Source organism: Etheostoma spectabile, chromosome 5 (genome assembly GCF_008692095.1).
Source record: "Etheostoma spectabile isolate EspeVRDwgs_2016 chromosome 5, UIUC_Espe_1.0, whole genome shotgun sequence".
NCBI classification, from domain to species: Eukaryota; Metazoa; Chordata; class Actinopteri; order Perciformes; family Percidae; genus Etheostoma; species Etheostoma spectabile.
The window spans coordinates 30,898,474-30,913,853 of NC_045737.1; the positions used below are offsets into that span (position 1 = coordinate 30,898,474).

The 15,380-nt window shown below is 44.7% G+C and overlaps 1 protein-coding gene across 1 annotated transcript in view; it reads right to left on the reverse strand.

The window, feature by feature from the left end:
* Nucleotides 1-14,863, reverse strand: part of tncb (tenascin Cb) — a 48,975-nt gene extending 34,112 nt beyond the window's left edge. The window contains 4 exon segments of the mRNA XM_032515754.1: nucleotides 115-1,335; nucleotides 2,017-2,109; nucleotides 2,112-2,572; nucleotides 14,521-14,863. Of these exon segments, the coding sequence (XP_032371645.1) occupies nucleotides 115-1,335; nucleotides 2,017-2,109; nucleotides 2,112-2,502 (1,705 nt within the window). The 5' untranslated portion in view covers nucleotides 2,503-2,572; nucleotides 14,521-14,863.
* Between the last annotated feature and the right edge of the window lie 517 nt (nucleotides 14,864-15,380).

Genomic DNA, 15,380 nt, shown 5'->3' on the forward strand with positions numbered 1-15,380 from the left:
TGTAACCCCAATTTGCCAAGGATTAATTTGTAGAATGAAAACTAGACTGTGTGGTCTAAATAGCACAGGGAACCTGTGGAAAGCTGCACAGCATGAATTCATGGTCTATCTTACCCCCAGAGCAGTCCTCCCCGATGAAGCCCTCGTTGCAAACACACACTCCGTTCTCACAGTGCCCCTGGTTTTGGCAGTCTTCTGGGCAGGTCAGCATTGAGCAGTCAGGCCCGGTGAAACCTTCATAACACACACAGTTGCCATCGACGCAGTAACCTCTATCAAGACAATTCTTGGGACACGTCTTCTCACTGCAGTCCTCACCGGCGAAACCCTTGTGACAAACACATTGTCCGTTCACACAGTGACCACGGTCCAGGCAGTCATTGGGGCAGGTCAGCTGGCCGCAGTCTTTCCCAGTGAAGCCGACAAAGCACACGCACTTGCCATCCACGCACTCTCCTCGTCCCATGCAGTCTTTTGGACAGGTCTTGATGCTGCAGTCCTCCCCAGCATAGCCTTTGTTGCATACGCACTGTCCGTTAACGCAGCGGCCAAGGTCTTGGCAATTGTTAAGGCAGGAGAGCTCGCTACAGTCTTCGCCCTGGTATCCTATGTCACATACACATTCTCCGTTAATGCACTGGCCCCTGTTGCTGCAGTTCTCAGGGCAGGAGAGAATAGAGCAATCTTCACCCTCAAATCCTGGATCACAGATGCACTTCCCGTTAAAGCAATGGCCTCTCTCGTTGCAGTTCTGGGGACAGGTGAGCTTCGAGCAATCCTCTCCACTGTAGCCGGTCTGGCACACACACTGGCCATTCACACACATACCACGGTTGTTACAGTTGCCGGCACAAGTGAGCTCCCCGCAGTCTTCTCCAGTGTAGCCTTGTTCACAGTAGCAGGTGCCATTGACGCAGCGTCCACGGTCATAGCAGTCGTTTGGACAGATGAGTTCGGAGCAGTCAAAGCCCGTCCACGGCTCGTCGCAAACGCACTCATTGTCTTCGCAGCGTCCGCGGCCCAGGCAGTTGTTGAGGCAGTTGGTCTGGGTGCAGTCCTGACCAATGAAGCCCTCCTCACAGAGGCAGGACCCGTCTACACAGTGGCCATAGTCACCGCAGTCCAGCAGGCAGAGCTCAATACCGCAGTCGTCCCCACCAAAGCCTTCGAAGCACTCACATTTGCCATCCACACAGCGGCCCTGGTCCTGGCAGTCATTGGGGCACTCAGGTTCGGTGCAGTTGGGGCCCTTCCATCCGGGCTCACATATGCAGCTGCAGGTGTCAGTGCTCCAGTTCCCACGCCCATTACAGTAGGGCTTAGTGGACACATCACCTGTTGATAAGCAAAAAAGAAAAAGGAAGTACTGTAAATAATAATAATAATTGATACTGTTTATTGATCCCCAGTGGGGAAATTACAATTTACACTCTGTTTTGTTAGAATCACTACACACAGGCCTGAAATACACGCACACACACACGTGTGGAAAGACGTCAAAGTGGGGGCAGGGGCTGCCAGTGCCCTGAGCGGTTGGGGGGGTACAGTGCCTCGCTCAAGAGAACCTGGCAGTGCCCAGGAGGTGAAGCGGCATCTCTCCAGCTACCAATCCACACTCTACACATTGGTCTGTACAGGGACTAGACACCGACCCTCCAAACCAACTCCCTACAGACTGAGTTACTGCCACCCCCACCCCCAAAGCTATGTGATTCAAATCGTTCAGTAAAACATGTGCAGTGCATCCTCTAACCCCAGCCACTATGCTATAAGGCAACTTGTCCTATTTCTAATTAATAGCATTTAATGGATATGAGGCTATAGCCACATTCTATATATATGTTGTATATGTTTTTTTTTTACAGTATTGCCAGGACCAACTTTTGAAATTGTGTGCAGCATTTTTTACCTTATTTGAAATCTATATTCATGACCTTTCAACTCTCAAACACAAGGAAGCACTTTAGAAATAGAGTTAATACAGATAAATGACAGTATAAGGTATTGTAGACCTACCGGTAACCTGCGCTCCACAGCAGGCTGCCCCACTGCTGCACTGCTCTCTCAGACTAGACAGCTCGGACTCCAGCATCTCCAGCCGGTTCAGATGTCCTTGATATCGGGCGCTTGGTTGTCACAGCCGCATGCCTGCTTGGGGATATTGATGCGGTGGGTGAAAACAATCTGATTGTCACCGTCCACTGTGTGCTCCATATGCTCGCTGTTCTGCATGTCCAGCGGGGCACTCTTGTGTTTGAGCTCAGTGTCACCGGGCGAGTCCAGATCCACAGAGCAGAGAGACGTGGAGGGGACATTGATGTTGTAGACGTGGTTGAACACCACCGGTTGGTCTGGGTGGGGCACGGTGACGTTCTCCTGGGTTTTCTTGGGCATCAAAGCCTCTCTACGGTGGCGGATGACCTTCTTGACCAGGCCGGCAGTGGAGAGCTGGAGGATCAGGGCCACGGTCAGGCAGCATAACAGAAAGCCTTTCATTCCCATGATGACACTGTGAAACTACTTCTCAGAAAGTAGCAGACTAGAGTCTGTTCAGGTATCAAGTGGTCTTGTCCTGTGTCAAAGAAGGACAGAAAGAAGGGAAAAATGAACAAGATCGCCTATACCAGACACCTGTCACATAGTTCTTCTTCATTCAACAAATACAACACAGAGCAATCCTCGCAGATTTCTGTTTGTACCTTTGTGGTTTGCCCTTGCCATTCAGGATAGAACAGACACACACACACACACACACACACACACACACACACACACACACACACACACACACACACAAACACACACAGGGGCCATAGCCTGACTGAAATATTATAGTATCCCACTGAAAAGCAATTAACCTTCTTCTTTTGCCCCTAACAAAAGTCATACCCTGTTGCTCCATCTGACCCACTTTGCCCCCCCCCCCCCTTGTCTGAGAGGAGGAGAAACACACTCAGCAGATGACATCGGCGCATTCTTCTTACAATTCCTCCAAGGAGCTACTGCATGGGTGGTATGTGACCTTGGTGATTTGAAGCTTTCTTTTTCTGACCATGCTGAGAAAGGTCGCCAGGAACACCTGCATGGGGGAGGAGCCTGCTGCAGTCCAGACCGCTATCCAAGCTGACAGATGACTACCGGTGCATGGTTGAATCCACCATCTGTGGACTTGTTGTAAAGCTCAGAGGTCTGCACAAACTGTCAAGTCAGCATTCCCGTACTCTCTGACGGCCACTGGGTTTTTATTTATTTCTGTAACGTGATTCTTTTTGCTTTCACCAAATGCTTCAGAGACAAAATTCTTTTAAAAGGTCTGCTGGAGAAAGGTTGTGGCATTGAAGCCGACCCTAAAACACGATCTGTTTTTTTCTTGCAGTTTGATCTTAGCGTTAAATAAAACATACAGGCTGGTTAAAAGTATGTCCTTACAAGGTCTGTTACACCTAACTTTTGCTGTTATGTAAGTCAAGGCAAGGCAGAAAATTGTATGAAAATTTTAAGAAAACAAGAACTGACTAAATTATGTTGTTTCTCTAATAATCACTGTAAATATAAAGTTCTTATATATATTTTCTAGTCTTAACAACTACTCAAAGCTCTGTCACATAGTACAGGAACCATTCACACACATTCATACACTGTGGTACAAGGTTCCACCTGCTCATCAGACACACTCACACACATTTACACTCTGATGGGGGCAACTCAGGGTTTAGTGTCTTGCCCAAGGACGCTTTGACATGGAACTGCAGGGCCAGGGATCGAACCCACAACCTTCAGATTGGCAGGCAACCACTACCACCAAGCCACAGATGAGAGAGTAATAAAATACTTGCCCTGTTTGTATTGGTACCAAAAGTTAGAACAAATTATGAAAACAGATTTTATGCATGGCAGTGTCTGGCTCTCTGAGTTTATATAATACACTTCTTAGCCCACCTAATCAGAGAGATGCTGACGCCAATCATTTCCTACCTCTAATAAAACCAATGTGTGCCTTGGCTGCTCTAAAGGTTAATAGCAGCTGTTAGCTGCCAACATGAAAATGTCTGAATAAGCATAGAGCCTGTGGTGGAATATGTATGAAGCGGTTTTATTTTGTGGATGCAATCAAAGCACAGGGTGTCTTTGAGCGTGGCACAGTCAGCAGGTAATATTCCAGGAAGAGGTGCTTGGTCTCCTCATCCCAGGCTGACGTGTGATTAGGCAAGCTGACAGCCCAGCATGGAGGGATCCCACGGCTTCAGCCCCCCCTCCACACCCCTGCACCCTCCCAAGCCTCATGATTAGACAGACAGGGATGAGTGCCTCCATGATGGGCAGACTGTAAAAGTGCTAATGTGGCTTGCTGACGGAAGCGCTAAGGATCTGGGCCCTCAGGGGTGTCCCCCTCCCTCCCCCCTGCCACCCTCTGTCTCACCCTAACACACTATGTCACACATGCACATCCACACGCACACCAATACAGTCACGCCGCTGTGCCCAAGCATCACAAACTAGGGATTAAATCAACAAAATAGCCAGAAAATTGCTTTGAGTCGCTGCTAAGGTTTTAGTTCTGGGCGGATGGTTGGCTTTCTCACTTTGAAGGCTGGCTGCTCTCCACATGGACCTCTGAGCGAGGCAATCCTGACAGACCAAAGAGCACTTTGTTTAAGAATTTCTGGCTCTGGCAAAACTCTTTAGCTTTATTCAGAAATAGATGAAATAGATGAGTAGAAACTTCCAAAGACTCAGGGAAGAAATCTGATTTTAACCTTTCCCCTCTTAGCTGCAGTCTACCACTCTTTAATATGAAGCAGAACAATCACAATAAGAGAATCTGAGTGTGACCCTGAGAACCACAGAGCTGATCCCTTTGGACTTCCTTCATGAGCACCCTGTGGCCCTGGCACTATGCTAATGCAGCTGGTTGCTGGCACTGTAGACACAGACTTGATACAATCTGACTGCTGCTGCTTTCTTATTCCCTTACTTGGTTTTGCTGTATAGTTAGCTTCTCAAACAGCAACAAAGCTTGTTGTCTGCCTTGTGATCGAATGTGAGGCAAATGTCTCCCAGGGGAAACCTGCTGGCACACACGCATTCGGTGCAACGGATCTAAAAGGACCCTGTTGTGAATGAGGGAAACACATGAAGTGTTATACCTCACACAGTGGAGATCTGGAAAGGCTTTATAGATCCAGTTGGCGTCCATTTCAAAAGTGATTATTTCTCTCGCTGTCAGGAATGTCAAATTCATGTTATAGTAATTTCTTTGGGATTAAAGTGACAGGGTGCTCCAATCAAAGAGCTGACCTAAAACCGTGACCTGGCCCTAAATGTGACCCACCCCTACCCCGAAAAAACTATACAACCTAGTTCATTACTATTAATGAACCAAGTTCATTACTAACACGTCTGTGTACACAAGTGCACGACCCTTCCAACAAATACTCATCAGCATTGACACAGAGTTGAATGGTTCCATCCCTGATTTTCCCATCAATGTAATGTCAAAAACATCCCTCCTTCTTCACAGGAACAAGTGTTTTCCGGCATGTCCCTTTTTTATGCATTATGCAAGTCTAAAACCTTGAACCCTGACACATCAAAAGAAGAACCAAAGACATCAAGATGAGAGTAAAACCATTGTAGTCCAGTCAGCACAAATCCCCAGAAGGTACTGAATACCCCCAGTCTTAATGCAGGGCTCCACCACTTAGTATTGATCTTGTTTGCATTTGAACAGTAGGGTTTGAATGGAAATAAAGAAGTCCTCGGTGGATGATTACTTTACCAGTGTTATCCTTTTCTCCTTTTAGACACAACTATTACTTTCAGTTGAGAGATTGATGAGCAGACTTTCTGTCTGGGGATGCAGGCATCGTAAGTTTCTTTCAAACCCATGCTGAATAACGTAGGCGGTTTTGTAGTTGACCTTTGCAGAGAATGCCATATGGCAGGTCCAAGATCAATGAAAAAAAGAAAACTGTTACTCTGCAGGTAGCGGCTATCTGTACAGCCATCCTGATGAGAAAATACTATTTGCTTGGCACCACAGAAAGGCAAGTGTTATCAGCAGCAATGTGTGGTAGTGATTTAAAGCCCACCAACGTGTGCAGTCAGTGCTTTAACGACAGGAAAAAAAAGATTTGCTAACCATCACTAGATAATGGTAACTGTGAGTGTGAACAGACAATGCAGCTGCTCTCTGATAACCCAACAACAAACAAACTGAATAATGAAGCACCGTGCCCCCTTGGTGTGTAAATGCTGTAAATATTCAATGACTACCACTACAACTCAAGTCCCAGGACTGTATGTTAAACAGTTTTGATAGGATGCACATGCTTTCTTTTCATTTCTGAAGAATTTGTCAAGCTTGCCTTGTTTTGTAGGTCACCCAGGACAAAAACTCAGCTTGCCTTCTATGGTACAGTATCCAAATGTGGGTCGTTGGTGTGAGGACTGAATGAGGGGTTATTGTCTGGGGCTCTTTTTACCTTGCGATACTGTCACACTTTAACAAGGGAAAGTAACCATTAAATGGGCCTCTGTCACGGACACTCACTGCCACCAAATCCCACTGAGCTCATATCTCAAAGAAGGGCAATTCTATAAGAATTGCAATGTGCTGATGAACATATTTATTACAATCAACTTGCCTTCAAGGCGAAAGAAACCTCCCACAAAAGTCCTGAGTGAGTGCAGGTGAATATTGATTCGGAGCCTGTATCCGCACCAAGGTCAGTCGCAGAGATAGAGACTTGCTGAGGACAGCACTCTGGTTCTGAGTTATAATCATCAAACACAGAAATGAATTTCCAGGAAGAGGCATAGCTTGAGATGGCTGGTCGTCGCATGATAGATGGACCGTTGTTGCTGCTTCTCAGAAAAGGTTTTTCAGATTTTATCACCTCACGCTCCGGAAGACACACACCGTCTTTCACTCTCAACCTTTTATAACTGGCGTTGTAAAAAACCTGAACTGCTGTCCCTGTTGTGCTGTATTACACGAAACCTCGATGGCAGAATAAAGAAGCGAACTGCTGGCTCAATGGCTGAGGAGATGCAGTGTTAGAAAACAAAAGGCTTTCAGTTTTGACTCAATTTATGTAAGGGGAAATGAGTGAGCAGGTACAACAAGAGCAGGATTTGATTCAGATATGGCAGTGATGTGGTCAGGCGATGGGTGAAGTGAGCCTCCTCTCAAGTCTCCTGCTCAGTCAAAGTCCTCCAGCTTCGCTCTTGATTTCCAAATCAACTAAGGTGCATTAGGTGAGACCAACATGAACGCCCATCACAAACTCCTGAGCTCAATCATCTGTCATGTCTAAGGTCATGGAAGCATAATATCTTTCAGGAATAAAGCTTCATTGCAAAATGTGTCTCTTCAAATTTCTTTGTATCCAATTGTGACTTTCAAATCATCTACGAGGAAAGTCCCCCTGACATACCACTCGCTAAACCCTGTCTAGATGCTGCTCTCCCCATTACGTTCTACACACACACCGAAGGGCATCTTTTTCGTCGCATCAGACGCTGACAGCCCCTGTCCAGACGTCTGTATTTTACACGTTTGGAGGTGATCATTAACTACACCCATGTAGAGAAACCAATAAAGCGTCCAGCGTATGATTTTAACAATGTGTGTGTCAGTCACCTCGTAGTGGTCAGTGTTAAAATGCAATTTTGCGTTTTTGTGCGTGTCACTCAGGCATTGGGCGAGCTCTAACCTGTTAACACGGAAGCCAAAATAAAAACGGACACACCACGCAGTTGACATGCTCACGCCACGCACGCACGCTGTCAGACAACAAATTGATTTTTCAGCAAATCCACTCTAATAAATATACGAAATGAATGTTTCCAATAGGGAAGCTATCTGCTCTATCAAATGAGATTACGTTTGTGTGTGTGTGTGTGTGTGTGTGTGTGTGTGTGTGTGTGTGTGTGTTGTGTGTGTGTGTGTGTGTGTGTGTGTGTGTTGTTGGTTAGAAAAACACCGGTAACACTTTACGAAAAGGGTACTTGAATTATCATGAATTCATGCATGAATTAATTGACGTCTGTATTATTATGCATTATGTACTCAATAATTTATGGATTACTGCATTCCTTAATATCCCATGAATCATCAGGGATTGACGTGTTCATAGTCCGTCATTCGGGACCTCATACACGTACAACACAACAGCGTTAGGTACGTAGGCACATCATTTATGAATTACGATTTATTGAGCATGATCATAACTTATTTTTCTGCAAAGACGTGCAAATTCGGATTTGAACACAACTTGTGCATACTGCCCCCACTTTCCCTAATGCTGTAGTTGATGTGTTGTTCATGCAAGAGTTCATGAATGAGAGGCTATGACCTCATGTCAATTCCTGATGATTTGTAAGATATAAAGGAATGAAGTAATGCACAATTCATGAATTAATGAATTAATTTAGTTACCATAACTTTAGTTCAAGCCTGTGGCAGCAGTTCGAAATAATTCGTTAAGTGCCGTGCAATGGAAAATACCTTTTCAGCCGGAAAATACCTTTCCAGCCGGAAAATACCTTTTCAGCGGGAAAATACCTTTTCAGCGGGTGCATTTTCCAAAGGAATGCTTTAATTCTGAAAAATAAAGTTGGTCCCAAACAAAACTCACTCAATGTCTTTAAATAGTATTTCTTAGATATGTAAGCTACATACCAAGAAAAGTAATGAATATGAACTGAGATCCCCCGTTATGTTGTGAGTAGTAGACTTACGTGTGTTGTTTTGCGAAATGGCGTCTAATCTGTCTGTGTCTGACCTGCATGGCCTGGCACGTGTTCACGTTAAAAAGCGTGCACGTGCACTACGGTCACGTGCAACATGTCCCGGTTTTAGTTCTGGGAAACGGAACTAATTACGATTACTAAGTAATTACTTACTTTTTTCTTTTGGAAGCAGAGAAAAGCGCTGTTTCATCGAGTTCCTCTAACAATTTTAGCCGATCCAGAGGCTTTTTTAATGTATGATGGAATTACAGTGTCTTTGCAACATAACTGAATGATTATGAATCAAGTTGCGCTGGATGAATAGTTGAGAGATAGCCTTTTCCAGAGACTTCGTCTGTGTCTTCCAAGCCCTTCCAGAAGCTTAGAAATCTGACCGTGAAAACGGGACTTTTCGGAGCCTGTGCGGAGACTGTGCACGCAGTTCCAAGACAATAAATGCGAAGATGAAGTTGCCCAAATTTGGTGTCAATTGAAACAGCCATGCGGGAGGAGAGGGATGGACTTAAAACTTGCTGCGAGGTAACAGCAGAGCATAGTTTCTGCTCTATTGGGGCTACAGTTTGGCGTAAGTTCCAACGATGTAGCATGCATGGCTGATGTTTTTATGAATTTTTAAAGTTTTTAAGATGGCTTTTGTAGCGCCACCATCAAGACAATTAGCACACAAATTGTACTGATTAAGTGTAGCATAGGTCTGGGCTTATGTGCAAAGTTTGGTGAGTTTTCGCGCATGGGAACATGGATTTCTTAGGAAGAAGAAGAAGAAGAAGAATACAGGCAAAAACAATAGGGTCTACGCAGGTTCCCTGCTCGGCCCCTAATTATATTCAACTTCTGACAAAGCTTCTTTGCCTTTAAAAAATAAAATGTTATGTTATCCCCTCTCACACCTAACAAAATCTGACTAAAGGCACTAACATGAAATCAATAAAGCATATCAGTATTTCACATTCATATCATTATGTTACAGATGGTACAACATAAATAATAATTTGACTTGTTAAACAGATATGAAATGGGGAATACACTCTCTTTGCGATGGATGAAAAGAAGGCTGCGCTGATTGGCTCTCCTCTGTGACCCCATTGGATCTGATGACACAGATAACGGGGGAGTGGGAAGGGGGGGTTAGTGTGTTCATGGCTGATAAGGCAGATGGGGAGGCTGGATCTGAAATACCGGCAGAAACACTTATCTGGATACTCTGAGGGAGCGCCGTGCCAAGGCTGAGTCCTATCGCACTCACAGAACCGCCACAGTGCTTTGGAGCCAGAGCTGACATGTCTGACTGATACCGTCCCAAAAAAAGTCTATTTCCTCAACCAAAACCAATTCCGACTTTGACACTTCGATACGGAGAAAACGAATGGGGAGTGCTCACTGGCTCAATCGCACAGCAGACAGTCAAACCTCAATTTAGTTTTTACTGCATTGGGATTTAACTCGCCGCGCCCCCTGAGGCCCATCCATATTCTTTATGGCTCTTTCTCTGCGGCGCCTCCGTCTAGTGCTACTGTTCTCCCTGGGTCCAGATGGAGAGGTTGGAATCTAGTCATTGTTCATGAGCATTTGAACATGCTGGGTGCTGGTGACCTACTGTTTATTAGCTAACCCCTGTGTGGTGTGGAGGCTTGGCAGCCTCATGTGCAGGCAGCCTTTACAGCACATCCACCTGCTGTTTTTCCTCCAGGCACTTGTAATTGCATAGCCCTCCGTTCTACCTATTTTCTCCCCTCAGACTGCAATTACTGCAAAAATCTGGCTTGTACCTGGCGGCTGCGTGTGTCGTAATGCTACACAGATGTATTGATGTCGACTTCTAGCACTCGTCTAAGCTTACCATGTAACTAACATTTTCCTCTCAGGTAATCAGCTGCAAGGAGAGAGCACCATCTCAAGAGAGTGTTTGGCTCGCTTATACAGTATAACATTACTGTTACTTCTTGTGAACTTACTTCTAACAAACAGCATTTGCTTTTTTGTACCCAAGGACACAATTTTTAATCTGGAGAACAGAAAAATCCCCCTTTCCTATGTGAAATAGTTTGTTAGTTTGAGTCATACAGTGACTAGAATGGTAAATCTAGATATTGGAGGAAGATACTGCCGAGAAAGTGCAAGGAATGCTGGATAAACAAGTAAGGGGACTTTGCGAGGCCTTTCAAAGACTGCATATTTCAGCACTTTACACTGGAGGTTTATTGGTTGCTTCCATTCAAACAGGATGGAAAGGAGTGTTTTCTCTCCACTATAACTGGGAGCGAGTGTGTTGGCGGTGATACCCGGACATCTGTTTGTCCTTGTTTGTGATGAAAGCCCGAAGCGTGTTGCGTGTCCAAATTGGGAATGCCTTTCATTCAGACACTTGTATGAGCCTAATGACCCCGGTCCCCGGGGTCGGCTCTTCATTGGCTTCCCTGGTTTTTTACTATTTTCCCCAATTTAAATTGTCTGCCCCTCTCAAAAGGGCCCCCGTCTTGTTCTAAGAACATTATGGCTCATGCATTCCAATGTGCGAGGTCACTAGTGGAGGCAAAGTGTCAGAGCGAATTGTCTACCACATGTGTTCATCTATTGGATGCCTCCAATGAAGGGGCGGCCAATACAAAGCCATCCCAGATCCCACAGCTCCTAGACTCCTTTCCCGTCGCACATTAGCATCGAAGAACCATTTAAAACCATCTGGGATGCTTTAAAACACTGGATTTCTTCGAGGGGGTCTATGTTCTGCGGTGATGAGTAATCTGACTGGGACCGAGTGGGACACAGGGAAAGATTATGGTGAGTTTGTGGGAATATTACCATCACTGGTGCCTGACAAACATGTATTTGAACAATATCGTGTGGAGATCCTTCAAGTTCAGCCAATAATCTTAGAATATTAATCTAATTAATCAGATTTTCCTAAAATCTACGTCATGTACAAAAGATGACACCTACTACTATAGCTGAGAAAGACGGGAATGTCAGAAGTTTTGTAAGCATTTGGCCCTAGAGGAAAAGTCAGGAGGATTCATCCTCTGGGAACCATGAATCTGAAGAAAATGCTTTTATTTTCTACACTTCAGGCAGTAATTTACGTTTTATGGCTTGACTGTCCTCTCTTAACATTAGACCTTCAGTTTCACTGTGCTGAATGTGTCTTTTGGTTCACCCAGATTCATACTGAGAACCATCTGGACCACACGTGCTTATAGAAACTGGGCAGCACAGTCAAGGTGAAAACATCCAAAGAAGTACTCAAAAGTTATGTCAAATCTGACTAAATTGAACTGAACATTGCAATATCTAAAGATGGAATATCTAAACATTCAATAGTGACAATGTTGAAGAAGAGAGACCGAGGGAAGGGCAGGAGAAGATGCGATAGTGCTCATTTAGTCCAACCAAAGCATATCTGTATCCCTCCTGAGTCTAGCAAGGCTCATCTGAAAATACCCTTGAGGAGCTAAGTGGGGTTAAAGACATCACCCTCTCAGAGCGCTTTGTGGGGCATGGAGCGTTGGGAACTAACAGCTGTCCAAACAAAAGGCTTGTTCCCCACTCATCGTTACGCCGAGTGTCACTGTCAGTGGCTACTCATAGTGTAGCCAAAGCTTTATGAAACATTAATGCACCAAGCCTGCGCTGCCACCAACAATCAGACAGCAGATATGCATAAATAATCAGCCGGATCTCATGTTCCAGTATGCTTAGGTTGAAATAAATCATAATAAGACAAAGATCTTCCAAGAGATACTCTATGTCCGATGGACCAAGTGATCCAGGGAACCTGAAGTGTTAGCTGCTGACACTCAGCCAGGCTCCTTCATTGTGTCTGCATCTCCGCATCATATACAATCACCATCCAGCAGACGCTGCCCTGGTATCCTGTGGGTCTCCTCTATCACAGCCCACCTAATATCTCCACACACACCCTCTGATCCCCTCATTTACTCTCTCTCGCTAAGATGTACTGTACATACTGAATGAGTTCCAACATCAGGCACCGTGAGGATACGATTTTCAAATAGTTACAGGGGTATACAGTGTAAATATGTGAAGCCTGATATAAACCCTGCCTTAGAGATCTGCTAACTTAGCTCAAGAATCCCCTTATCTTCCAGTGGAGAGTCCCACTGTGGGCTGGATACAGATTTGGAGACTAAGAGATTCAGATTTGACGCTAAAAACTCTGACTGAATGTATAAATGAATGTAGAGACCACGTAAAAGTTGAAATCATAAGCACTAAAACGCACCCTCCTCACTGCAACACACTCCGGGGATGGTCTGGTATGGCCAGGAGCTTATTGTGGCTAATGTTAGGAAACCTTATCCAGATATGGCTGTGTAACTGATACTCCGAAACATTACTAATGACTCTTCTTTACTTGTGCTGCTGTTACACTGGATTTTTTAGTTTAACAGCAGCACATAAGGTCACAGAGGACGTTGTTAGGCAAAAGGTAAATTTGCATTACATTACATTACCTCGTTTGAATTGTTACAATTGATGGACAGTAAACAGCAGCTGACAGCATGCCAGAAAAGATATAGTTACTGTCAAACATCCATATCAGTGAATACCATCTCATTTACTAATCCATCAAACATCCTTTATTTCATAATGTCTGTTTCTCTTTTTTCAATCTCAACAGACACATCACATGAAGCTGACCTAAAGATAGGAGACTGGGAAGCACATGTAGAAAGTGTGTGTGTGTGTGTGTGTGTGTGTGTGTGTGTGTGTGTGTGTGTGTGTGTGTGTGTGTGTGTGTGTTGTGTGTGTGTTGGAGATCTGGGAAAGGAACCAACCAGCAGCATCTAATGCAGAGCAGCTGTCTGTCTCCTGGGTTACACAAGCCTACTGTCTGCTGGCAACCATAAAGTGTACAGCTGGAGGTACTCCGGCAAGCAACACACACACACACACACACACACGCACACACAGACACACACACACTAACCCTACCCATGTTTCCTCTGCTATCCTATAAGCATCCGCCTTAATGCAAGCCAGAGAATTCATCTGATCATCGTAGACCTCCATCTCTGAACACATTATTGGTACTTTTACTGTAACGGCTCTGCTGATAAATAGGAAACAGCCAGTGAAAGGAAAACTTTGACAGTAAAAGATAATTGGCACCCAGGTGCAGTCAGTAAAGAACCAAATGAAGCCGGTCTTTTCAGTCCTCGCTTGTAAAACATGATGAGTTACAGAAGCTTTGATGGATGGAAATAATGATCTTTTTTTTTTTATTGCACCCACATTCTTAACTGGCAATAATATTAATAATCAATTAATAGTCAGTCAGAGTCATTTATCAAGCAAACATGTCAAATGTTTGTTGCTTTTAGTTTTTCAAATGGGAGGATTTTTTTTATAGTTTTAACCTTAATTAATCAACTTAATATAAGGCTTTTAGACCAAAATAATTTGAAGATGTCACCCTCAGAATTTCAGAATAGCTTTTTTTTAATTTTACTGTTTTGATAATATGTAAATTGAACAATTATAATCAACCGAAGAATTGGAAATATTCTCAATCCCCACAGGACATTTCATCAAAATGACTAAAACAGAAAATAATCACTGCAGAAAGTTGAAATATCAACTTAGATAAAAGTAGAAATGAGTTGGGAGAATGGACTTATAGAAGTTATAAAGTTGCAAGCTTTGCATTCATTTTTCTCAATGATGGTAATTAAAGCAATCAGCCCATTCTTCCTGCTCCCATTGGAACACAGCGGCTCCGTGCAGGTAAGGAAGGTGACTTACCGCACAATGCCCACAGCTTCTCCACTGACTAGAAAATGGAAGCAGAAACAGTGTTGAAGAGCGCCTTATCAGCCAGCCCCGATCCAAATGTTCTCAGCAGTGTGTATCTCTCAGAGCGCTGACAGCTCTGTCATCTTCCCTCTGCTCTCTGTTCTCTTACAGCGGTTCCTCGAGTCTACCTAGAGAGCCGGCTGATGCTGTGCTGAGAGAGCGAGAGAGAGAGAGAGAGAGAGAGAAAGAGATAGTTCCCTTTCTCTTGAACAGTAGCCCCTCTGCGGTCAGACTCCACTCCCACCTACTGCTCTCTTAAATGCCCCCCACCCATTCACCCTCCTCAGTATTGTGACTGAAAGCGAAGGAGCTGAAACAGGACGCCTCAAGGCTGGAGAGAAAGAGCGAGAGAGAGAGTGACTGAGAGAAAGAGAGTCGGAAAGGAAAAAGGGGGGCGATGCAGGGGAGGGGGTGCTTGGACCATTAGCAGCAAATTGCAGCAGGCAAGCCAATAGAAAGCAAGATATGAGTGAATGCAGGGCCTGCATTTACATTGCATTTAAGAAGTTGAAAGCAGGGAGTGAACACTGAACAGGGAGTGCCACCACTTCATTTGCGATGCGGATGAGGACACAGAATGACATTGTATAACATAAAATAACATGATCAACGCTGCTGTGTAAAAGCCCAGTCACACTGAAAAGGGGCCCTGTGAAATCAGTCAAATTAACAAAATATTTGGTTCAAGAAGCTCGACAATACTGGCAGGGCTGCTTGGTGACCACTGCGGCGGGCGTGCTAATGGCTAACTTGCTAGTTTACCCGGGCGCTGAGTGGACAATAAGTTGTTTTTGTGCTTTCAACATGTC